Here is a 26,621-nt window from a genome sequence, read left to right as displayed (position 1 = left end):
AAGAGTAACGATAACAAACTTGTGCTAATGGACAGAGGATGAGAGGTGAAATACCATCCCTTAAGCTTTACTGGTTTATGACCAGAAGTGAAAACATTTCAATCCTAGAAGATTATCACAAAGCATGTCTTATGCAGCATTAATGCATATAAAAGTGACAACTACATAATATCAATTTCTTTTGCAAATGGGAAATTAGTGTAAGAAGTTTCACTGGTTTACCATGCTATGAAACAGATATAATGATACATTATGAAAGATGAGGAATAATGTAATTGGTTATGATTGAATTTGCATGCAAAGTTTCATGAACTTGAAGATATGTACAAAAGTAATTACTCTTTCTGATGTTACAGTAATAAATGCAAAATTACACATTGTTCACATCCTCAAAATTACACATTGTTCATGTCCCCAAAATTACACATTGTTCATGTCCCCAAAATTACACATTGTTCACGTCTCCAAAATTACATATTGTCCATGTCCCCAAAATTACACATTGTTCATGTCCCCAAAGTATATATTAAATCCATTTGTAATAATATTCACTAAATCTGTATTCAATTAAATGAAATCTGGATACGTCAGAAATATTACTGAATCAATGTTCAAGAAAACTGTCAATCAGTTTGCACTTTTTTGAGCACATATATCCTTGAATAATGTTAATGATGAATAATGTAAACATGTAAGGTCTTTCCTTACTAGCCCAAAATTTGAATAATGTAAACATGTAATCCATTTCCCATACCAGCCCAATGTAAAGATTTAATGGCTTTCCTTTACCAGTCCAATGTAAACATACCCTTCACTGCCAGTACATTTTCCAATGGTAGATCAGGGTCTTTGTTGATTGCAGCTGGTCTTAGAAGCAAGTACAAGCACTACTCAATGACAATGATACTCAAGCAGTACTCAATGACAATGATACTCAAACAGTACTCAATGACAATGAATCAGTGCAACCCTATCTAGATTTAATTATGGTCATAAAGATTACAATGATACAGTTTCCATTACAGAATAAAGACACTAAATGATCTTAGGTTAGGTTATATTAATCCCTTCAGACTTCTTTCCCAAACTTTCTAAAATTTACCGAAAAGTGTTTAAGCTATTTTTCTGACTGGTAAAGTTTCAGCTATTTGATTTACCTTTGGCTGCCATTGCCGACTTGGTCTCGTAAGTTTCAATGAGCTCAGTGGCTTGCTTTAGTGTATAGTATGGGTACAGGATCTCATTTAAGCGTGGATCTCGCTGTTCTTTGTTTAGAAACTGCACGAATTGTTCTGCCGTAAGGTATGGCTTCTTCTTTGCACCACTGACAGTAAAAAGCATTGACAATATTGAGACAGTATAATGGCATCACAAATTTCCTAAATAAAAGAAATCTAGTTCCATATCTATACTGTATCCTCAACCTTGCAAAGAGCAAATACTGCCTTTGATATCAACATATATTCTGTGTCCTGAGTATGGTAAAGCCTCATCTTTACAGATTTAATTATTCAAATGTCATGGAATTTGACAAGCACGAATCACTAAAAGATTCCTCAATGAATTTTAAATTGATTTGTTAACCCACATATTTTTTTTAATAGAACAAAAGGTTTGAAAAGAATGTGTCCATGTCATAAATAGTTCCTTTTACCTGTATAATAATCTGTATAAAATATACAACAGCTATGATGGGATAGAGTATGTATGTATGTATGTATGTATATGTATGGGGGTAAAACTAAATTTAATTGTGCAATGCTTGCCAGTCATTATTGCATAGATTTTACTTATTTGTCTTGAAAAACCTCTATTTCATGTGTGTGTGTGTGTATGTATGTGTTTATGTATGTATGTATGTGTGTATATATATATATATATATATATATGGGGGGAGGTAAAACTAAATTTAATTATGCAATACTTGCCAGTCATTATTGCATAGTTTCCTACCACACGAATCACAGAAGATTCTCCACCTGCCATCACAGACCTTTAAGTCTCCTGGTCTAAATAATGGAGCTGGCAATGCAGCCCAAAAACTTGTTCTGACAGTTCACTAGAGATAAAGTCTGAATGTGGTAAATGTGTGGGCTGCTGTGTAGGAGGGAGCACAAGTTGCAACAGAAGATCCCTACCATGTTAGAGACTTTGGTTTGATCTATCAGCAGGCCTAGAAGATTGCTGAACCATAACTGGTGGGGCCACAGTGAAGCGATGAGGATGATATGAGCAGTGGAAGATCAGACTTGTTTCAGACCTTGATGTAGCAGTTGGAATGGTGGAAAGGCATATGCAAACAGGTGATCCCAATGGAATCTGAAAGTGTCCATTGCCCATGCAATCTAGTTTGACATTAGAGAGATGTAAAAGGGATGTCTGCTGTTCAGCCTTGTTACAAACAAGGCCACCGGAGGCTTCCCCCCTGAGAAAGAGGAAATCTGTTTTGGAGTGGTGAAGAAACCATTGCATGAGGACCATTTTGCCTGATCTGAACAGACTGCCCACTAATGTTCTTCCCTGCAATGTGGAAACTCTGATGGTGATGACTCAGGAGAGCAGATTCTCCATGCAAAGAAAGGGGCACATGTGCCTACTTGACATCAGTTGCATACCGCAACAGATGTTTGTCAGAGGAGACCACTTCACCTTGACCCCTTGATCTGGCAATGCACTTTTGCATTGATAGAAATGCCGTTTTTCTTTTTTAGCTTGTTGATGTGAAGGAACAATTCATCCAGAGTCCTGCAACTCTAGAGAATTATACTCAATGGCTCTAAATGAGCACCCCAACTTGAATTTGATGTGTCAGAGTTGGGTGCATGAATGGGAACCCCCGTCAGAAAATCTTTCCCAATTCATCCACCAGCCCAACTGGTGATGAAAAACTGGTTCTAGAAGAATCAGAGCCAATAGTGGATTTCTGCAGTTTCCACCTTGTGAGGAGGAGCTATAGAGGGGACATATGGAGATATCTTAAGGAAACCAGGTTCTCAGTGGCATGTGTGTGTGTGTGTGTCTTTAAAAGTGCTATGATTCTGTACAATTTATCCAGTAGAACCCAGATTAAGATCTGGTTCATGAGGAAATTCTCCCTGAGGATGGGTAAAAGACCAAGTTGAGATACTCACATGGGACATTGTCCAGTGTGCAAATGGTCAGGTTTAGTTGGCCAGTATCTTGAAGCAGAGATGACAGGTCTCAAGGTAGAGGGAGAAATGGACCATCTTCTCTACTGCCAACCAAAGTCTTAGCCTGTCTGAAACCTGATATTTCTTCAATCATGGTGGAATGAGAAACAAGCATGAGGTTTGATTACAGTTGAACTCCATATATCTTTTCTAAATAGGAAAGGATCTTCTTGGACTATACACCAGATGGGTTTGGGCACAAGACTGTAGGTAAAAGGTGGCAAACTTCACCTTATCAAAGGACCTGACCATCTGCTCCTCATTCAACTGAAAGGAACTGGGACATCAATGGTGCTTTGAGGATAGAGAAGGTGTCTTCTTCTAGTACCCTCTGAGCAGAATAACAACTGGGCATGTCCTTCGATGGAGGAGGTGATCATGATGTCCTTCGGTGCAGGATGTGACACAGGAGCACTCTCACTGCAGCCCAGCTCATCATGGTGAAGAAGGGCTCTGTGTTCAAGCCTTCCTGGTGTATGCCATTTGCTGAAGAGGTGATGGTGGAGCATGAAATGCTCCAAAATAAAACATTATCTGGAAGAGAACAGTAAATAGTGAGAATATGTTGTGTCATGTGAAATTCACCTGTTTGTAAATTATGTGCTACAGACACCCCAGTGTAAACAATGAACTCATCTGTTAGTAATTTACCTTTCATGTCTTAATAAACTAAGACATTTCAATTGTTAAACATTTACTGTTCTCTAGGAGCAATGCATACACACAATAACAATGTGATACAAGTCACAACAAAAATGAACATACAATGATGTAATGGAAAAAATACCAAATCAATGCTTAATCAATTACTTAAAAGAAAACAATACCAAATTCTTATTCCACTAGGATGAGGTAGGGTTGCATTTTTTACACAAGACTTAACCATAACCAAATGTACATGGGTAAGAGCAGGGGTGTGCTCCAATGGTGGGATACAATATGGAATGGTCCATTCCAGAATTACAAAAGGAATTTTTAAGAGAGGGCAGAGGTTACTGTCATCTAAACAATACTGAATAGACGATTGTAAGAAAGAGATATAATACTGTTGATGGGATGACTGCAATGAGGTAAAACAAGCACAAAAAGCAATTTTCTCCTATCTTGATCTACCACACATCCAATAACATGGCATCCTTTGAAAAAGATGACTGACCTGTGCATGGGCATGTGAGTTGTGAGTAAAAGTAAAAGCTATGCAATAGCCTTGGGTTAATATCACTTACTTGGCATATGTTGCTACAATCAACTAAGCAAGTTGCTGATGCTGTTGTGGGTTTAACGCCATTTTTCAGCACAAGATAGGCTACACATGGCAGCGAGTACAACTGGTGGAGGAAGAACCCAGGAAAACCCCATTAAGAACCACAAACCATCAGGAAGCTACTGACAAGCTTTCTCACATATCCACACTGGCCAAGCCAAGCCTCAGACCCACATGGACTGAGGTGAGATGATAGTGATCAGCAAAGGCAAGTGCTTTAGACCACTCAGCCACCAGGGGTCCCTCAGCCAAGTAAGTTAATATTTATTTTTTTATAAAAAATATCTCCATAATTAAACTTCATTTATTCTTTGAGCTAAAAATGTACAAAAATGGAAGAGACAAATGAGACTTTGACAGCCAATGTTGTTGCTTAAACTAAGATCACAGGCTCAAGCAGAACTGGGCAATTAGTACACTGAACTGGGCAATTAGTACATTGATTAGATCAGATTATTTAAACCTTGACTCTCCCACAAAACTTTCAGTTCATCCAAGCCAAACATGTGCTGCACCATTATTTCTAAATTTATAGACAGGATTATCTAAACTTCTGATTATCCAAACCATTCTCATGTCCTCCAAAGCATTCTCATGTCCTCCAAACCATTCTCATGTCCTCCAAAGCATACAGATAAATGAGGTTCATGAGCTTAAAAAAAACTATACAAAGTTTCAAAAAAACCTATATGAAGTTTTTAAAAAAACTATACGAAGTTTGGTTCATGTTGGTTTTAATGTCACTTTTAACACAATGCTAGCTATATTATACCAAGGAAACAGAAGCTAAGTGCCTTTCCCAAGGTCATGGTGGCAGTTGACCCAAGGTGGCCTGGGCATCGAACCTGTGACCTTTGGATTACAAGTATGGTGCTCTTTCGGACTGAGCTACCATGCCTTCCTCTAAAACTCTAACAAGACAATTAAAATATAAACATTCAAGTTCAAAGCAACCAAGTTAAACAATACAAACATTCTATTCATGTTCATGGCAACCAAATTACACAATACTAACATATTCAAGTTCATAGCAACCAAGTTATACAATATATTCATGTTCACAGCAACCAAGTTACACAATACTAACATTATATTCAAGTTCATAGCAACCAAGTTACACAATACTAACATATTCAAGTTCATAGCAACCAAGATGCACATTACAAACATTCTATTCAAGTTCATAGCAACCAAGTTACACAATACAAACATTCTATTCAAGTTCATAGCAACCAAGTTACACAATACTAACATATTCAAGTTCATAGCAACCAAGATGCACATTACAAACATTCTATTCAAGTTCATAGCAACCAAGTTAGACAATACAAACATTCTATTCAAGTTCATAGCAACCAAGTTACACAATACTAACATATTCAAGTTCATAGCAACCAAGATGCACATTACAAACATTATATTTAAGTTCGCAGCAATCAAGTTACACTAGGCAAACGTTATATCAAGTTACATAATATGCTACTGTCAACTGCACCAAACTTTTGTAACAAGTACCATCAATGCTCACTTGTAAACATCAAAGACTCTGATTTGCAGTCACATAGTAGATCAGGGTTAATATTGTTTATTGCAAACTGCACAGATCCAGAACTTCTGCAATATTAGATCTGGGTCTCTGCAATTTTCAGTTGTTCTCAACTCATAAGCAAGCACATATGGATTACTAAACTTTTATGTATTTTTTTTCTGAATTAACCACCTAATGTGATGAAATTTCCAGTAAACATATCACATCTGTATATACAGGAGTTCTGCAGACTTATGTATTTGATAAGTAAACATGGCTGATGCCACCAGTGCATCACTGGCTGACAAGTTATACCCATGTCTCACAACTGAAGGATGGCAGGTCAATAAACTATACAGCAAGCCTGTATTATTTCACAAATAAATCTGACTAACATTTCCTCAAAGACTTTGTCCACTTCTGTCCGTCCACATAAATGGCGATAAAAGTTGAAGAAATCATCAAATGTGAACCCATTGGGATCTATGGTGTCGTTCTGAAAGAGATGAAAAGCAAACTTAAGTTCATCCTATTATGACCATTATAAACTTAATTTTGCACAATAATACAAAACATGATCAAAATAATTCCAACACACTTACAAAAGTAACACAAATTCTGATTGGCCACAAATCTAATTCTCAAATCTACAATAAAATCATTCAAATTCTGTTGAGTGGTTTTTCAGAAGTCATTTAAAGTCATTAATAGTAATGGTGGTAGCATGTGATGGCAAATCAACATGATTTGAAAAGCTATTAGAATGCTTTCTGTCAAATTATTCTAAACCATTTCTGAGAAGATTTTCAATTTTCAGTATTTCAGTTTGGTAGGCATAAATGATTGCCTCCTTTGTATCAACCTGAATGGTTTCCAGGCCATGATTCTGTCAAGTTTGGTCAAATTCTATTCAACAGTTTTGGGGAAGAAATCATCTAAAGGTCTCCTATTTGTAGTAATGGTGGCCATATTTGATAGATCAGAATCATATATAAAAAAAAAACTTGGAACGTTTTTCAAGCAAGGATGCTTACTGTCAGGCTTGGTCAAATTCTATTCAGCATTTTGGGAGAAAATTCCTTGAAAAGCCTTTGCAATTTTAAGTAAATGACACCATTATTTCCTTCACTTGTTTGTATATGTATGATTTGGATTTTTAACATAGCTTTAACAATTTTTCAGCCATATTGCTACGATGTCTGCAGTGTGACAGTTTATAGTGATGCCTAGCACTGGGGCATCATGCCGCAAACATATAGCATGATGTCCCACCAAGTCATTTTATTCTGACACCAGGCCGACCAGTCCTAACAATAACTTCTTAATGCTGACCACAAAGTGAGGCAGCTGTCAAGTCTTTGGTATAACTAAGCCAGGATAGAACCCATGACCTCCCGCATCCGAGGCAGATGCTCTAAGCACTAGGCCACCGGAGTGTGGTCCACTTGTTTGCAAATGCAACCATTATTTCATTCATCAAGATCACCTGTATAAATATGAAAGGTTTTCATGCCAGGATGTTTTCTGCCAAATCTGATCAAATTCTGTTCACCACTTTTAAGAAGTTATTTAAAGATTTTTGTCATTTTAGTAGTGATGGCCATATTTAATGACAGACTGGAATTATCTATATAAACTTTAAAGGCCTTTGTGACAGATTGGAATCATTTGTATAAACGTTAAAAACCTTCTTGACAGATTGGAATCATCTGTATAAACTTTAAAGGCCTTTGTGACAGATTGAAATCATTTGTATTAACTTTAAAGGCCTTTGTGACAGCTTGCTGTATGTCAAGTTTAAGGAAGTTAAAATTAGCGATCATTGATGGACAACTGATTTTTCTATTTTTGTCAACAGCAGACATATTTGATGGCCAATCTACAAATCCGAAATATATGCATGAATACTGTAGAAGTGGATCAAATTCTGTTCAGTAGCTTTAGAAGTGGTTTTTATACTTAGTAATGACCGCCATTATCTTTTGGCAGACTGGTTACAAATTTTTTAAGACTTTATGCCTTAATACCGTCTGCTAAGTTTGGCTGAAACTGGGTTTTGGAGCAGAAGCTGAATGACCAACAAAGAGCAATAGTGTTAGCTCACTTGACCATTGAGTCTTTTGAGCTAAATAATCATATTTAAACAATTTTAATGTTAATGTTTGCTCCCTCAGTTCACTATTTCTGTGAGGAGCTATCCTGGTTTCATGTTCATGGATAGTCTTTTTATAAGCCTAACTTGTTATCCAATTCTAGATTAGTTGAAACTGAATAAATAAAAAACATGATAGGCTCCAATGATTGAACAATGTATAATGGCCTATTAATTCAAATATTTTAGCTGAAGAATAAGAAATTAATACCAATTACTCCCGCTGTTATGAACATTAGGTATTTCATGGTGTAATTCTCATTGTCTTTAGACATCATCTAAGACTGACAAAACAAGCAAGCAAGAAAACCAATGCAAATGCTTTGCCTAATAATCAAAACATGGATCAGCAAAAGTGAGAACTGTTGGTCGCTCTTGTGGACTGAGAAGTTAACGAATATGCTGTTAAAAATAAGGTGCTTATTCTGTAATCCTCTCACTAACTGAAGAACATTTGGAAATAATGACAGGTAGAGAGGCAAATACCAGAGTCGCTCAAGCCTGAAAATCAGGTTACAGTGATTTATATTTGGTATGCTTGAGTTGCTCTCTTGATATCCATCCACGTACATGTTTTCATGGACATATTTAAAAAAAGGGTCCAAAATATCAAGGACTTAACAAATGGATAACTGAAAACACAAAAGTAATCAAGGGATGAAAAACAGGATACAATGACTAAGTTTTAATAAGGTATGATTATTAACTGTGATATACATTTACATTGTAATTTTCACAATTAACAGCAAAATTAGGGTAAAAAATGTTGTGGATGTAATGAACAGATAGCTAAAAGTATTTTCTTAAATCACTCAAGTATGAATAAGTAACTTCCTCTGAGATGCAATCACATGCCAGTTTTCAGAAAACTAAAAAGTCATTCAAGCATGAAAATCTGTCACAGGGACCTAGTTAGGGATGCCTGAGTTACTTTTGGGATATATCCACATAACCATGACTTCATGACTGATTGTAGGTGAAATAGGGTCAAATTTATGGATGTGTAACAAATGAAGAAATGTATATACAAAAGTCATTCAAACATGAAAATTGTGACCAAGCTGACCTACTTGCATTATGGTCGTTACTTTCAGTGTGGTGTAATCACGTACCAATTTTCAATGCTAGAGCTGAAATAGTGTCCAAGATACAGGGGAGGGGTGTATGAAATAAATGCTGAAAATACAAAAGTCTTGCAAGAATTCAAATTTGGTCACACTGACCTAGCTTTGGTATTGCTGAGTCATCATCAAGGAGATAAAAGTATATACAATAACTGAAACAATGAAAATATTACCTTTGTTGCCTGGAACCCTGCAGATTCCAAAGCCTTTACCACTCTACTCTTGTCATCTTTGTTGCTGGTGGTCACAACCTTGATAATACTGAAAAGAAATATACAAGATTCCAACTTAATTTTTTGGAATGTATTACAATGTTCTGATGATTACAGAAAGTTGATGGCTCTAGTAATGGCATGAGGTGGTGGCATGAAGTGATCCTTTTAGTGGTGGCATAAAGCAACACCTGAGGTGGTGGCATGACGTGATCCTTGAAGTAGTGGCATAAAGCAACACCTGAGTCGGTGGCATTATGTGATCCTTCAGGTAGTGGCATAATGCAACACCTGAGGTGGTGGCATAATGTGATCCTTGAGGGAGTAGCATAAAGCAACACCTGAGGTGGTGGCATGATGTAATCCTTGAGGTAGTGGCATAAAGCAACACCTGAGTCAGTGGCATTATGTGATCCTTGAGGTAGTGACATAAAGCAACACCTGAGGTAGTGGCATTATGTGATCCTTGAGGTAGTGACATAAAGCAACACCTGAGTCAGTGGCATTATGTAATCCTTGAGGTAGTGACATAAAGCAACACCTGAGGTAGTGGCATAAAGCAACACCTGAGGTGGTGGCATTATGTAATCCTTGAGGTAGTGGCATAGAGCAACACCTGAGGTAGTGGCATTATGTGATCCTTGAGGTAGTGACATAAAGCAACACCTGAGTCAGTGGCATTATGTGATCCTTGAGGTAGTGACATAAAGCAACACCTGAGGTAGTGGCATTATGTGATCCTTGAGGTAGTGACATAAAGCAACACCTGAGTCAGTGGCATTATGTGATCCTTGAGGTAGTGACATAAAGCAACACCTGAGGTAGTGGCATAAAGCAACACCTGAGGTGGTGGCATTATGTAATCCTTGAGGTAGTGGCATAAAGCAACACCTGAGTCGGTGGCATGATGTAATCCTTGAGCTGATTGTGTTAAGCAAACCTCAAGTTAATGGCATCAAGTGGTGGCAGCATGATGAGATCCTTGAAATGAAGCAATCCTCAACTTAATGGCATCAAGTGGTGGCAGCATGATGAGATCCTTGAAATGATGCAAACCTCAACTTAATGGCATAAAGGGATCCTTGAGGTAGATGCATGAATTAATCATGGATATAAAGTGATCCTCAAGGAGGCAGCATGAAGTGATCCTTGACATTGTTTTATGAAACAATCCTTGAGGCTGTGTCATCATTGAGGTGGATGCATGAAATAATCATTGATATAAAGTTACCTTCAAGGTGGGGGCACGAAGTCACAGCAATCCTTGACATGGCAGCATAAGGTGATCCTTCATGTGGTGAAAATGAGGGAATTAGGTTAGAAAATCACTGACCTTGTATGGGAGTAACATTCCCTAAGACTGACAAAGACTCTCAAACTGAACTCAGAATTCTGATGCCTGATTGGTCAGTGATTTGGCCAATCAGATGTCAAAATCTTTAAACAAGTCAGATTTTAAGTTGAACTAGGGGAGATAACCATTACTGATTTTTTTTTTTAAACTCACAATTTTATCAAGATATTCCACGATTCTACAAAAAGATGGTACTTTTTAAAATGACATAAAATTACATTCAATTAAAGTAAAACTTGCTTACATAAACAGACCTTTCCAGTGCAAAGTTTTTATATTACTTTCTTTGGCCACTATGTGTTACAAAACACATCCACCATTAAGGTACTGATTACATATGTGCCTGACTGAAGAAAGGCTGAATAAAAAAAAGATATTCCTTTTATTTTATGAACAAACTTTATTTCTGCAGAAATTTGAAATACATACTCTCAAAGACTAGAATAAACAGTTACATCAGATGAGAATTAAACAATGACCCTTTAATCATGATGCTTATATGTTCTCTAAACTTCATTGTCTGAATGTCACCATGCAAGAAAATTATGCAATGCCTAAATAATTTCTATGAAACCTAGAAATTTAACAAATTAGTTGCTCAAAAATGAGACCAAATAGCCCAAGTTATCGGAAAATCACCTTTTTAGAAACACATGGTTTAGTTTTTTTACACTTGGTATACACTAAAATGTCTTAAAAGACCACTCCTATGAGAGACTTTTGTTTTGAAAGATCAGGATCTCCATGCACAAATTTATTGATTATATAGTGTTTAACCTGTTATAAAGGACCACCTGTCTTAAGAGACCATTATTTTTTGTCAGAAGGGGTGGTCTTTCAAGACAGGTTCTTTTGCATCATCACAGAAGAAATGTTGCTGAACATTAGTTTCTACCTGTTCATGAAAAATGAAGAAAAAAAGGCCATTTTAAAAATATTGACTTATTTGTGTGACCTCATCAGACAAGTAACCTTGAGACAAAATAGCATTTTCTTTCATGCTGTTGATGATAACAGTAAATCCTAGTCTTACAGCTATTAACTTAACATATAAATCTGAAAACAAAGCTATTGTGCAGATGTTGCTGTTACATGTAGTTTCATCATCTGTAGTAATTCTTTTTCATTGCATTTTAATGTCATTGTAATAAACATTTTGCTATGAAAGCATTTATATCCTTGTGAACCAGATAAACTTGCTTAAAAGATGAGTCAAATTGCAAACAACAAAGATCCTGATCTGCTGTAGCATAATGCACCTGCATATCAGGGTCTCTGTTTTTGTTCTACTGATTACTCCTAACAAACTGCATAGATTCAGATCTGTGAGTAAGTATATATGTTAATAAAGTTTTTTTTACAATCTCCCAAAAATATTGTGAATAAACCAAATTCTTGGTAGGCAAATAGTTGTACCTTTCTAAATCAAATAACTTCATTAAAAAATTTACATTCACAGCTGTAGTGAACAGAGTTTTATTTACTCATCGATTATAATTATTTCTTTAATTCATTCATTGGTGCATTTATTTATACATATATATTCACTTATGTACCTATTTACATTATATTTTCAACATAAATTTTATGAGTAAACAAACTATGTGAATGAAAGTTAAAGCATTAATAACTTCACTTGTACTACCCGACACATTTGATGTGATGAAAATCTATAATGAAGAAAAATACTGCTGGCAATTTGATGAAATTAGTCAAATAATGTAAAATTTAGAACAATGATATAAGCACCTGAGGTAAAGAAAATTCATCTAGGAAATACTGCCTCAGACAAAAGCAAACTAACAGACAAAATTACACAGGAAAAGAAAGACCTTAATTATAACAGACAAAATTAAATAGGAAAAGAAAGACCTTAATTACAACAGCAATGCAATGTAAGGGTACCCAATAATAATAGAGAATCTCAAATGGGTAACGATTTAATTTATGGAACAAGTTGAGCATTGGCAAGCAAAAGCTGGAATTCAACAAGTTTCATAAATTTAGTATTAAATAAATAATTACCCATTTGAGATTCTTTATATCATATAGATTTTTCTACAGTGTATATTATTTAGATAGAAAGAAGAATGAGTGATTTAATTCATTCTGACTGAGGCACTGCATCTTTAATTTGTTGTGCATAAAAAAATAGTCCCAAACAAATCTGAACAAGTATTAATGTTTAAAAGTAGATAATCTGTTCTACACATAATTCAAAGAACAAGTGTCCTTCTGAAGAAACAACATTTTACACAGACAATATCATTTTTTAACACACGAATATCCAATGTATGTGATGTCACAGCTTAGAATGCTATATATAATCCATTTTTACCATAAAGTGTCACTTACACAGCTAAACATGAGATTGTTGCACTTTTCAATTGAAAGAGGATTACTGGATGCTGAAATTCCCATTTACGACTGGATATTTGCAATATTTGATTTGGAACAGTAAACTAATGAAAACACAAATTTCATCTACAGTCAGATTTACTGCATAAATATGATGCGATTGGAGTAAGTTGTCTCAGCCGGTAGACTGGTTTATGTCCACATTCTTCTCAAAGTTAATATTTAATACAAACTTGTATATGGGGTTGTCTACGTGTTACAGGTATACAAATCACCACTGCCCACGTTATCAACTCAACTAAACAATACTCTTAGTTTTACTTGTTGCTATTGTTTTTTGCTCAGGGTTTTATGCCATTTTTCAAAGCATAACAAGCCCAAGGGGGTAAATTTGCCACATTCAGAAAGACATTACCTTTTTCCCCCAATTCCCTTTTGCCCATAAATTTGAAAAGTGGCTGCCAAAATATTCACAGTATTAGCAAAAAGAAAAGTTCCATAAGGCAGGGTAAAGAAACGTTTCTCACACTTACAGCCAATCAGTAAAGAGAACAATGTGCAAGATTTTCATGGGCCTTTTTGGACCAATCTGAATCACAAAGTGATATGATAACATGTTAATATCAAAAGTATATCCTCTCTAAGTTGCTTTCTGGTCTCTGTGGGATGTGCACAGCACTCGTTGTGGATTGACTGGTCTTAAATTTCCCTATATTTAATACACTGCATGTGATAGCATTCAACATATGCAATCTGGTCATCAACTTTGGATCTATTACTGATGTTTTTCGCTTGCAGAGCAAATAATATTATAACCTGCACTTGCTCTGACAGGCAATCAGCACATGCTCTGACAAGCAGCCAGCACCATGCCATGACATGCAACCAGCACTTGCTCTGACAAGCAGCCAGCACCCTGCCCTGACAGGCAGCCAGCACTTGCTCTGACAAGCAGCCAACACCCTGCCCTGCCAGGCAACCAGCACTTGCTCTGACAAGTAGCCAGCACCTTGCCCTGACAGGCAACCAGCACTTGCTCTGACAAGCAGCCAGCACCCTGCCCTGACAGGCAACCAGCACTTGCTGTGACAAGCAGCCAGCACCCTGCCCTGACATGGAACCAGCACTTGCTCTGACAAGCAGCCAGCACCCTGCCCTGACAGGCAACCTGCAAATGCTCTCACAAGCATCAAGCACCATGCCATGATAGGCAACCAGCACCCTGCCCACTGCACTAACAACTAGGCAACCAGCACGTTGCCCTGACAAACAGTGCCATTCACTGACAATCAACAATGACCATGACTAGTGATATTGGGACACCACTGACAAAACTAAACAATGAATGAACATCTTACTTTTTCACAGGAATCTTTCCATTGACATCCAGGACACATGTAAGCCTTGTGTATGCCTTCTCAAGGAATGTAAGAACGCTGCCATTCTGGGCCAACAGGTTGTAAGCATACTTCAGAAGTTCATCACACAGTTCCTGAAATAGCACAACATATACTTAGTTCACATCCATAAAGCTTGTTCTGTACCTTAATAGGCTTACTTACAAACTTGATCAAATGTGAGAAAAACAGACAACCACAACGTGATTCCATTAGGTTTGCGAAAGACCATAATCAACAGTTCTAAATTCTAAAGAAAAAATCATGCAAATATTGGTTGACAAGATGCACAATGAAATGAAAGGAAACTTCCAGATACAGATTTTATTTGTAAAAAATCCAACTAAGTAAGGAAAATTTACAAGAGGAATTTAAAGAAGATACCAAGTAAGTCTGATATCACTCGAACATGGTGTTTGTAATTTTTAAGTTATGTGGGACAACATGATTAATGGTGTGCATCAGATTCTCAAACAAATAAATATCAAACAGCACAGCAATTTCATTCCCCGCATTATACACAATATATATAAGTTTACATAAGACTTTTTCTTTTTTATGTGCATATTATATTACATATTATCTTCATCTTCAGATTTAACCCCAATCATGTATTATTTGTTAAATTAATGTATCCTGTATTCTGAACTTAATTTTTTCTTCAAATTAAATATTCTTGGGGGGGGGGGATCTCATCGCAAATAAAAACCTTTGAATTTCAATAGATCTGAACATAGGTTACTTCCCTTCCTTTCATATGCATACTGCTTTATTGCCTTTCATAGTGGTAGCAAGGTCAGCCAATAAGATGCAAGATTACCTCATTAATATGCATGAATTTTGCTCAGTATCAAACCCATTCGTGATCTTGATAATGTAAACCAATTTTCAAGCTTGATCCAAATGGGATTATAAACCTTGCCTCTAGAGTGGTAACATGGTAAAATTCTTGATGGATGCACAATACATGACATGATATGAGGGCTATACCATAAGCTCATGAAGTCTTAAGGACAGGTGAGCTAAAAATAATAATCTTAAAGCATGCAAATCTTATTTCTACAGGATTATATAGAAGAGCAAAGCTGACAAAAATAACTGTCAATAATCTAAGTTCATTATACACAGTTTTTGACAAAGTAAATTGACGTGTATCATCTTTTGATTAGGATGTTATTGTAGGACTGCAATTGAAATAAATTTTAAACAATTTAAAAGGGGATGGTATATAATCTATTTCACAAAAAATACAAAAACATGGACCAAAAACAGTTATCAACAGTGGAAAATTTAAGAAAATGAAGCAAAAAATTAACATCTTTTAAAATGTATGCTCTCATTCAAGTCTGAATTAGCTTCCTTGTAATTACGGTACATACCATGTTCATATTATCACCTCTGTTGTGTAAACAAGGATATATAAATGGACAAAACAGATGGAAGGCATCAGCAAAAAATTATTTTACCTCCTCGATAACTTTGACTGGACAGCAGTCTCCACAGTAATAAAATCTTATTACCACAAGAACCAAACCCATGATACTAGATTAAAAAGCCATACAACAACTTTGAAAACAAATCTGCAAAGTACAGTTCAAATTCATTTACCCAAACTGCAAAACGGGAGGTAACTACTGAGTTGATATTTGCACATGTTATAGATTTTAACAGATCTGAGTGTTTTACAATATGCCAACATTCAGATCTAAGTGTTTTACAATATGCCAACATTCAGATCTGAGTTTTACAATATGCCAACATTCAGATCTGAGTTTTACAATATGCCAACATTCAGATCTGAGTTTTACAATATGCCAACATTCAGATCTGAGTGTTTTACAATATGCCAACATTCAGATCTGAGTGTTTTACAATATACCAACATTCAGATCTGAGTGTTTTACAATAAGCCAACATTCAGATCTAAGTGTTTTACAATATGCCAACATTCAGATCTAAGTGTTTTACAAGTTTTTGCCAACATTTGGATATCCATATGTTACTGAGTTAACTGTTTATGCTATACCTGCATTTGGATATCCATATGTTACAGATCCAAGTATTTGGCAAGATTCCAATATTTGGATATGCACATGTTACAGATACAAAGTGTCTAGCAACATTTGGATATGCACATTACAGATACAAGTGTCTAGAAACGTTTGGATATGCACATGTTACAGATCAAAAGTATTCAATATTTGGATATGCAGATGTTACAGAGTTAACTGTTTATACTATACCTGCATTTGGATATCCATATGTTACAGATCCAAGTATTTGCCAAGATTCCAACATTTGGATATGCACATGTTACAGATGTTAATTGTTTATGATATACAAGCATTTGGATATCCATATGTCAATATAAAAGTGTTAAGGACATACCAAAATTTGGGTATACATATTTTACAGACCTAAAAAAATCAAAAAGTCTGGATGCTTGGGTTCAATTTTGATCCAAAGGTAGTTCATAAACTTGGAAATTTGAATAAATGTAAATCTACTGAGCATAACAAAACTAGTAAGCTATTTTTTAAAATCTTAACTTTGCCTCAATTCATAATAAAAATGTTGACAATAAAAATTATAGAATTCTGAGTCACATTTTGTATTAATGATGCCTTTGTTACTATGGAAACAAGTCCTGCTTGCATAAAACATCTCGACTGGAATACATACTGAACTCAAACTGTTGCTTGTACAAATTCTTGTAAAGCCAAATTCAAGATCAGTTCTTCATTCTTTAGAGGTAGTACATTTTTGCAATGGATCATGGTGAAGAAAGTAAAATATTCTGGATTTCCCCAAATATTTAATAAAAAAAACATCAATATAATTTTTATCCACCAATATTTGGTACTGAGAACTTGTTCCTTAATTAAAATGTGCAAATTGTAGTTACGGTACTTCAGAAACATATTTTTACCCAAATTTTTTTGCACATCACGACAAAGAAAAAACCAATGAAATTGGAGATATTTCAGTAGTACATATATGCAAAATATTAGTACTGGGCAAAGAAAAGATAAATCTAAACTTTGGAAACCAAAGTTAGGAATCAATGTCATTGACAGTATATCAGTAGATCCATAAAAACTATACAATGTCTATATGGTTTAAATATCACTTCAGATATTCACTGTTCAATGGCAATTAAATCCCTAATTGGTTTAGGCTATATATCTAGAATAATTTCCCAATAGCACAAACTAAATTTAACATTAAACCAGAGAATCTTCAATGACCTGCCAACCCCATGCCCTTTATTGCATATTCCAAAATCCCACATTGTTAACCTTCTTATTCTCCCCCCCCCTCCCCCAGTCTTTGAAACAGCAACACAAGTCCTAGTGCAAAATCTATCACATACATTATCCATCGTTATGATATTACTGCACATATGCTCCTTGGTCCAAAAATTATTTCTCAGTGTGAATTAAATTTTTGTGCATTTTAGCTCAGACCCCCTGCAAGTGACACTAGGGCAAGGAACCAAGGATGACACTCTTTCTGATGGTTTACATAATGGGAAATAACCAAAAGGTTATATGAAATTCCCATCCAGCTGTTGTGGTTATGGATGGATAGACTGACAATTGGTATTACAATCACCCTGGACTTTTCAGAAATCTTGGGGAGGATAAAAACAAATCAAAAATCAAAAGTAACATTCAAGAAATTTGAATGCAATGAATTTTCTTTTGTCTTTCTTTCTTGTAATTTGAGCCCAGAAATTAAGGGGAATTCATCAACCATGATCAAGTGAATTTCTTGTTAATATTATGATTACAACTAGTATAGTGAACTTGGAGCCAAAAGGGGTGCAGGTTTGAATACATGAAGTGAATTTCTTGTCAAATGTTATGATTACAACTACCATACAGGGCTTGCAACCCAAGAGGTGCAGGTTTGAATCCATCGGATCAGCCTGGTGTGTCCCTGGACAAGAGACTTCACTGCAATTATCTAATCACCAAAAAACCTACCTGAACTGGTTTGCCGTAAAACAGTAAAAAACCAGGGGCCCCGAGTGGCCGAGTGGTCTAAAGCGCTCACCATTACGGATCACTGCCATGTCACCTCTGTCTGCGTGGGTTTGAGTCTCGGGTTTGGCCTATGTGGGTATGTGAGAAAGCTTGCCAGTAGCTTCTCGTGGGTCGGTGGTTCTTTCCTGGGGTATCCCTGGTTCTTCCTCCACCAATAATACTGGCCGCCATTTATAGCCTATCTTGCGCTGAAATATGGCATTAAACCCCACAACAAACAAACAAACAAAAACCAAACCAAACTATACTTTTAGTCATCATTCAAATTTTTATGTGAACAAAATTATCTCACCATTTAATAATAAGATTTAGGTGGGATTGGCCTATAATGTACTGGACCGTGGTTGTTTTAGAACTAGTACAGACATGACTATCAGCAGGAAAATTAAGTTTTTCTTAAAATTACAACTTTATGTGAATAGCAGACTTTATAAAAGCAATAATTCAGCTGCAAAATAACAAGAAATTCAAGCTAACTATATCTACTGGCATTAAGGATGAGAAACACACATAAAAGCCAACTATATCTACTGGCAATAAGGATGAGAAACACACATAAAGATGAGACAAAAGTTGTGTATAATTAAGCTCTCTAAATATATGTCACAGGCACAACTCTCCCACAGCAAAATGCTGAGAAAACGCATAATTAAAAAGTTCATTCCTTTTTTTTTTGTCATCTCCACAAAAAGATGAGCAAAATGTGAAGTGAAGATTAGGTTTCCTGCAAAGTCAAATTATAATGGACAAAATATGCAGGTTTGACAACATAAAAGCCATTGGTCCAACTGCAAGTGATACACACCCTGATCTGCCAGCATTAAATGTATAGAATTCACCAACAGCTAAGGATCTATGTTGTTTGTTCTCTTGATTACTTCTATCAAACTGTACAGAACTAAATCAGCCAGTTCATTATGCAACAGCATACCAGGGTCACTGCAATTTGCAGTTTCACCTAACTTACAAGCGAGTATACATGGAAATCTGCATACTCTCATGCAAAAATATGGCTTTATTTAACAAGTGATATTGCCAACAAGTTTTTACATTTAGCTTCTTGCTTTTTTCTTCTTCAGAGAATACATGCTTATTCAAAAATCTTTTGTTGAAAGTTCCTTTTGAAAACCAATCAAACATCAAATCATTCTTAGATCTTTTTGACCTTACATGTACAATGAGAGGTCAATTTTAATTGAACTGAATGTTTCATATGCATTCTACACTCGTGTATAAATAACAAGGTTGTTTTCAGTTTTCTCATCACAGCATTTTGCAGCGCACAAGAGAGAGAGAGAGAGAGAGAAAGATGGACAGTTGCATGTATATCATGGCTATTTTTATTTACTTATTCTAACTTGTGTGTCTCCTCATCAAATGACTGGCATACTTGAAAATTGCATATATACAAGTTATATTACCAGTAACAATACAGGAATAGATTTGGAGTACTAATATGGACAAATAATGAATTCTGTTGCATAGAACTGTCATTTGTTTTACATGTAATTCCTAACTTTATTGGACTAAAAATATTTTTAAAAGTTGATCAATTCATAAACTGTTCTCCCCAATGCAATTTACCACCATCGTCCTGACCTGGAACACACCAATAACCAATGCACCAGTGCTGAGACGATTTTATGTTTCTGTTTAATACACATACTGAGACTTTAAACCCTATCTCTCAAATGACACCTTTTCTTAATGTTTGTATGCCCTGTAACTAAAATAACCCTTATAATCACAATGTTACTCAGTCCTTATCTACTGTACCTTGCTTGACCCAACCGCCAGTACTGATCAACCCATGACTGGATGGTGGGGGTATTGCATACTTTGAAACTGTAAGGTTTTGAGTACTTTAAAATCTATTATTTTTCATGCAAGTTTTGTTGTTGCTGTTATTGCTGTAATTTTTTTGTTCTGGAACATTCAGTGAAAAAAACACCTATAGCTGGGTTTTATATTTATACAGTAGATTCTGAGGCCCCACCCATCATTAACCAAAGCATACTGTTTGATTAATAAATCTTATCTTCAAACAGATATCTTCAAATTTTACCTCTTTACAACAACATTAATTAAAAAAATATTGTGGAATTGATTATTTCTTCAATTACATTTCAAATATTTTTTCTAACAGTAAGCACTTTGCTTGCATTCTGAATAAAAATTAACTCGACAGTCTACAGGCAACATGTCTCACAAAAAACAAAAAAAATCCTGGGAAGAATACAGATATTTTGATCAAGTATGCTAGCCTTTAAGCTAAAAAAAAAAAAAAATAACACATTAGTGACCAGAAATTAGTAAGCCAAGTAAAAATAAATGTTTCTTGTAACCGGCTTGAACAAAGTTTGATAGGTGGACTTTTTTTTATAAAATATTTTGTTTTGTATAATGATTTGTATATTGTTGCTTTTAAGACAAGACCAACTGCAAACTGCACAGACCCAGATCTGCTGTCACATAATGCACTGGCAGATCTGGGTCAGTGCACTTTCTAAGGAGGATTGTGCTACAACATTCCTGTTATCTTTGTTTTTTTGGAGTTTGACCTGACTTACAGAGTATATACAATAGTCCTGAACATGCAACTTAGTAAAGTAGTGAGTGTGGTCACTACTAAGTACCAAATGAAAAACAAATCCAGAACAGACCAGATTAGAAATTTCCAGAAATAATTTTCACTCTAAATATGCCACACACGAAAAAATGGCGTCTGCTGGATGTTAGAAGGGTCAATCAGATTACACAAGAAACATTTACTTTTACTTGGTCTAACCAGACATAAAAAGAGACAAGTCATTTTTTTACAACTATGATGAACAACAATTTTTAAACGCAAGAGATTTAAAATGTAATAAGCCCTGTATTCTAAGAACTTTTGAAGCATAAAAGTCCAACACTCAGGTTCTCAAAGCCTGTCAATTTTGATGTTATTGATTAGAACTGAGTCAGTCTCATAAAATTAACTAGATTTTTACATCTTTGGTTCACATTAATCATAAAAAAGGTGAAGTATTCTAAGTATAGTATCACTTTTGAGATTTTAAACTTAAGTTCAAGTTTCACACTTAACGAGTTTTCATAAACTGGGCCAGGACCGAAATTCTCCAACACAAGTCTTCAAGCCAAGTCCATTCTCAGTACATTTTATTGGTTAAGTTTCAGTCGGATGTAAGTTTCAGCCAATAACATTGCTAGATTTTAGGCTTAAATTTAATTGTAGACTTAAGTTCTGTTAGGGAAATACAAGGCCAGAACATTAATTTAGTCAGATATTAAGTTTTCATGTTTTCTCAGTGGAAGTGGATGCTGTTGGTTGTGTCCAGCAACATCAATTAAACCCTTATTCTGCCAAAGAATACCAATACATGTCTCTTTTTGTTCAGGTTATTTTGTATACTGAACTGAGGGAAGTTAGTAAAACAAGCAGTTTCCTAGCAACCAAACTATACCTTGGCAGTCCCCTGGCAATAAAAATGCAAACAATTTAAACGTATAAATAAGTATACACTGGTAAAAACAATTAGATGTAAGTAACTTACAATTAAGCAAGAACATTTAATACATAATACAGAATATATACACATGCAATTACACAGCTCATACCTATTATCTTTTGGAGACTTTTGCTCCAAAATAAGATTTTTCACTAACATAAGCTCTGCCAAATTAGTAATTTGCTGACTATTATGACAGATTTCTTATCTGCTCAATAATGCCATCAATGCCATAGAGCCCTTTTAAGATGGAGATATTTTGATCACACAAATATTTTTTTAAATTTCATTTTAAATTCTTATATATTCAATTTATTATATTAAACCTTATAGGGCTATATAGTTTTGAAGAATATGAATCCACATGGCTAAATTATTTTAGAAAAAAAAAGGAAACTCATCAACTTTTAAACTGTATTTTGATTAGGTTTTGTATTTTGCCTTTTCAACATTAAATATTTAAATACTGCTGAAAGAAGGGTCGACCTGCATGCCATCTTTTTGTCCATCCAGTGTGTACATCTGACTCATATTCAACATCATTTTCAGGTTCAAGATCGCCTACTGGTATATTTATCTTTCCAAGCTCCAATAATCTGATGCAGTTCGTAACTTCGAAAATCACTGTTATCATCACTATCATAAGCCATCATTTGCTTAATGAAAGATGAACCATGTCAGGAATCAATTTTGATTTTCTATTTAGCCAGTATTTTAAATATGCATTTGTAAAACTTCCCTGATGCAAGTGTCAAATTATAACAGAACGCCTGTTCCAGGGCCAACTCGCCAATCAAATTATGTTTAACAACCATTCATTTCAAGCCAAAGAATCCAAATGTATATACTGTTGCCTACCATGAAAAGAGATGTTGAAACAGTTGCTATGATACCAGCAGTGTGACTTATTTGGCAACAAGCACTTCAAGAGCTAAACAGTTAAATGAAAACTATACTGTACAAAGTACTTTTCTTTAGGCACAACTTCAAACTAAGTTGCAGTAATTCCTACTATCATTGTTCTACAAGTGTGTGTGAATTAGTACAAATTTGGCATGATTCCCATATTCATGTATTCTGGCATGAATCCCATATTCATGTATTCTGGCATGATTCCCATATTCGTGTATATCCTGGCATGATTCCCATATTCGTGTATATCCTGGCATGATTCCCATATTCGTGTATCCTGGCATGATTCCCATATTCGTGTATCCTGGCATGATTCCCATATTCGTGTGTATCCTGGCATGATTCCCATATTCGTGTGTATCCTGGCATGATTCCCATATTCGTGTGTATCCTGGCATGATTCCCATATTCGTGTGTATCCTGGCATGATTCCCATATTCGTGTGTATCCTGGCATGATTCCCATATTCGTGTGTATCCTGGCATGATTCCCATATTCGTGTGTATCCTGGCATGATTCCCATATTCGTGTGTATCCTGGCATGATTCCCATATTCGTGTGTATCCTGGCATGATTCCCACATTCGTGTGTATCCTGGCATGATTCCCACATTCGTGTGTATCCTGGCATGATTCCCACATTCGTGTGTATCCTGGCATGATTCCCACATTCGTGTGTATCCTGGCATGATTCCCACATTCGTGTGTATCCTGGCATGATTCCCACATTCGTGTGTATCCTGGCATGATTCCCACATTCGTGTGTATCCTGGCATGATTCCCACATTCGTGTATATCCTGGCATGATTCCCACATTCGTGTATATCCTGGCATGATTCCCACATTCGTGTATATCCTGGCATGATTCCCACATTCGTGTATATCCTGGCATGATTCCCACATTCGTGTATATCCTGGCATGATTCCCACATTCGTGTATATCCTGGCATGATTCCCACATTCGTGTATATCCTGGCATGATTCCCACATTCGTGTATATCCTGGCATGATTCCCACATTCGTGTATATCCTGGCATGATTCCCACATTCGTGTATATCCTGGCATGATTCCCACATTCGTGTATATCCTGGCATGATTCCCACATTCGTGTATATCCTGGCATGATTCCCACATTCGTGTATATCCTGGCATGATTCCCACATTCGTGTATATCCTGGCATGATTCCCACATTCGTGTATATCCTGGCATGATTCCCACATTCGTGTATATCCTGGCATGATTCCCACATTCGTGTATATCCTGGCATGATTCCCACATTCGTGTATATCCTGGCATGATTCCCACATTCGTGTATATCCTGGCATGATTCCCACATTCATGTATATCCTGGCATGATTCCCACATTCATGTATATCCTGGCATGATTCCCACATTCATGTATATCCTGGCATGATTCCCACATTCATGTATATCCTGGCATGATTCCCACATTCATGTATATCCTGGCATGATTCCCACATTCATGTATATCCTGGCATGATTCCCACATTCATGTATATCCTGGCATGATTCCCACATTCATGTATATCCTGGCATGATTCCCACATTCATGTATATCCTGGCATGATTCCCACATTCATGTATATCCTGGCATGATTCCCACATTCATGTATATCCTGGCATGATTCCCACATTCATGTATATCCTGGCATGATTCCCATATTCATGTATTCTGGCATGATTCCCATATTCATGTATTCTGGCATGATTCCCATATTCATGTATTCTGGCATGATTCCCATATTCATGTGTATCCTGGCATGATTCCCATATTCATGTATTCTGGCATGATTCCCATATTCATGTATATCCTGGCATGATTCCCATATTCATGTATATCCTGGCATGATTCCCATATTCATGTATCCTGGCATGATTCCCATATTCATGTATCCTGGCATGATTCCCATATTCATGTATTCTGGCATGATTCCCATATTCATGTATATCCTGGCATGATTCCCATATTCATGTATATCCTGGCATGATTCCCATATTCATGTATTCTGGCATGATTCCCATATTCATGTATTCTGGCATGATTCCCATATTCATGTGTATCCTGGCATGATTCCCATATTCATGTATTCTGGCATGATTCCCATATTCATGTATCCTGGCATGATTCCCATATTCATGTATATCCTGGCATGATTCCTATATTCATGTATTCTGGCATGATTCCCATATTCATGTGTATCCTGGCATGATTCCCATATTCATGTATATCAAGGCATGATTCCCATATTCATGTATATCCTGGCATGATTCCCATATTCATGTATCCTGGCATCATCTCTGCACCATCGGATCAGCAACCAGGCACGGCAAGGAACGTTACTTTACTTACCTTGGCATAACATAACCTTCAAAAAACCAAAGCCTAATATAAGTAGCACCTGATTATCTGTAATATGTACCATATCAATGCACAAAACTGAACATCTTCGAGCTTTTAGAAGTTCGTGCATTCACCCACCTCCCATCTAAAGAGCAGAGCAGTACTCAACAAGGACAAAAGAATTCCCAGGAATTCAGGATAAGACCTTACTTCCTTTTAGCTGCTGAATGTTGCAAACAAATCTCTGATGTCAGTCTGGCGTCATTTTCATTTATGACAAATTTGACATCATTACATGCCTTCTGGTATCGGGATCATCCATTTAAGTGACAGCTGTTGTGGCCATACTGGACACAAGATCAACGTTTTCATACTGGACCAACTGGACATCATAAAAAGTCTTCTGGTGAAAATCTAATGTCAATATGACTTTCTGTTCAAGCAGAGCTGTGACAAAAAATTTATATAGAACCTTCCATGGTGCCCAGATTAGCACCAGTTTTATTTAGGACTAGCTAACATGATTAGAGAGTCTTTCAATGAAAGCAACATTTTGATGATATGACCATCCATTCAGGAGGAATAGTGATAACAAGAGTCTCAAGATGGCAACTAATATAGTGGCGATAATGGATATATGTGCAGCAACATTTTTGTTAAGGACCAACTAGACCATGGGATGAATTTGTGTGTACAGTTTCATGGCAATCCTCCAAGTAGCCTAGGAGAAGTATCGATAACAAACATTTGCTAACAGATGGATGGACAATAGACATAGATCGTCCTACAGGTGTTCTGGTCTGTTCCACTAATCAGTGGAATGCATGCATCCATCCACCCAGGCAAGAGAGCCTAAAACATGGCAAATTTTTCTTTGACAACAGAGAAATGAGCTCAGCTGACTGCATGCCATCTTCACCTGCTGGTCACTGGACACAAGGTGACCATAATTATTGCATGCAACTGTTTTGTTAATGCTTACAAAAACTTCCAAAATAACTAAAACGATGCTGTTGAACTGAACCAATTTGAAACTCCATCTTCTTACCATTCTTCACCTTAGACTTACAGCAGACAGTTATTTATGGTAGCCATGTGCATCTTCGTTTACACTGTTACTAAATTTTATTTTATAAAAATGTTCAAGCAGTGAACTAAAGAAAGTCATGTTGACATTACACTAGTCCATCACGTCAATAATGTGACAT

The 26,621-nt window shown here is 36.1% G+C and overlaps 1 protein-coding gene across 6 annotated transcripts in view; it reads right to left on the bottom strand.

Moving 5' to 3' along the window:
* The window catches only part of LOC149804253 (1-phosphatidylinositol 4,5-bisphosphate phosphodiesterase beta-1-like), a 292,443-nt gene that overhangs the window by 150,648 nt on the left and 115,174 nt on the right, over nucleotides 1-26,621 (bottom strand). For all 6 annotated transcript variants that reach the window (XR_016415204.1, XR_016415202.1, XM_089938161.1 and 3 more), the window contains 4 exons: nucleotides 14,542-14,675; nucleotides 9,433-9,520; nucleotides 6,379-6,479; nucleotides 1,158-1,324 (listed from right to left, as the gene is read on the bottom strand). Coding sequence is in view for 4 of the 6 variants with exons in the window: in XM_089938161.1 (XP_089794287.1) it covers nucleotides 1,158-1,324; nucleotides 6,379-6,479; nucleotides 9,433-9,520; nucleotides 14,542-14,675 (490 nt within the window). In the remaining 2 variants the exon portion in view is untranslated. The remainder of the gene's footprint in view (nucleotides 1-1,157; nucleotides 1,325-6,378; nucleotides 6,480-9,432; nucleotides 9,521-14,541; nucleotides 14,676-26,621) is intronic.

Source organism: Sinohyriopsis cumingii, chromosome 2 (genome assembly GCF_028554795.1).
Source record: "Sinohyriopsis cumingii isolate HCF-2022 chromosome 2, ASM2855479v2, whole genome shotgun sequence".
In the NCBI taxonomy this organism is placed as follows: domain Eukaryota; kingdom Metazoa; phylum Mollusca; class Bivalvia; order Unionida; family Unionidae; genus Sinohyriopsis; species Sinohyriopsis cumingii.
The sequence above is the reverse complement of the archived record's forward strand: the minus strand, read 5'-3'. Positions and strand labels throughout refer to the sequence as shown.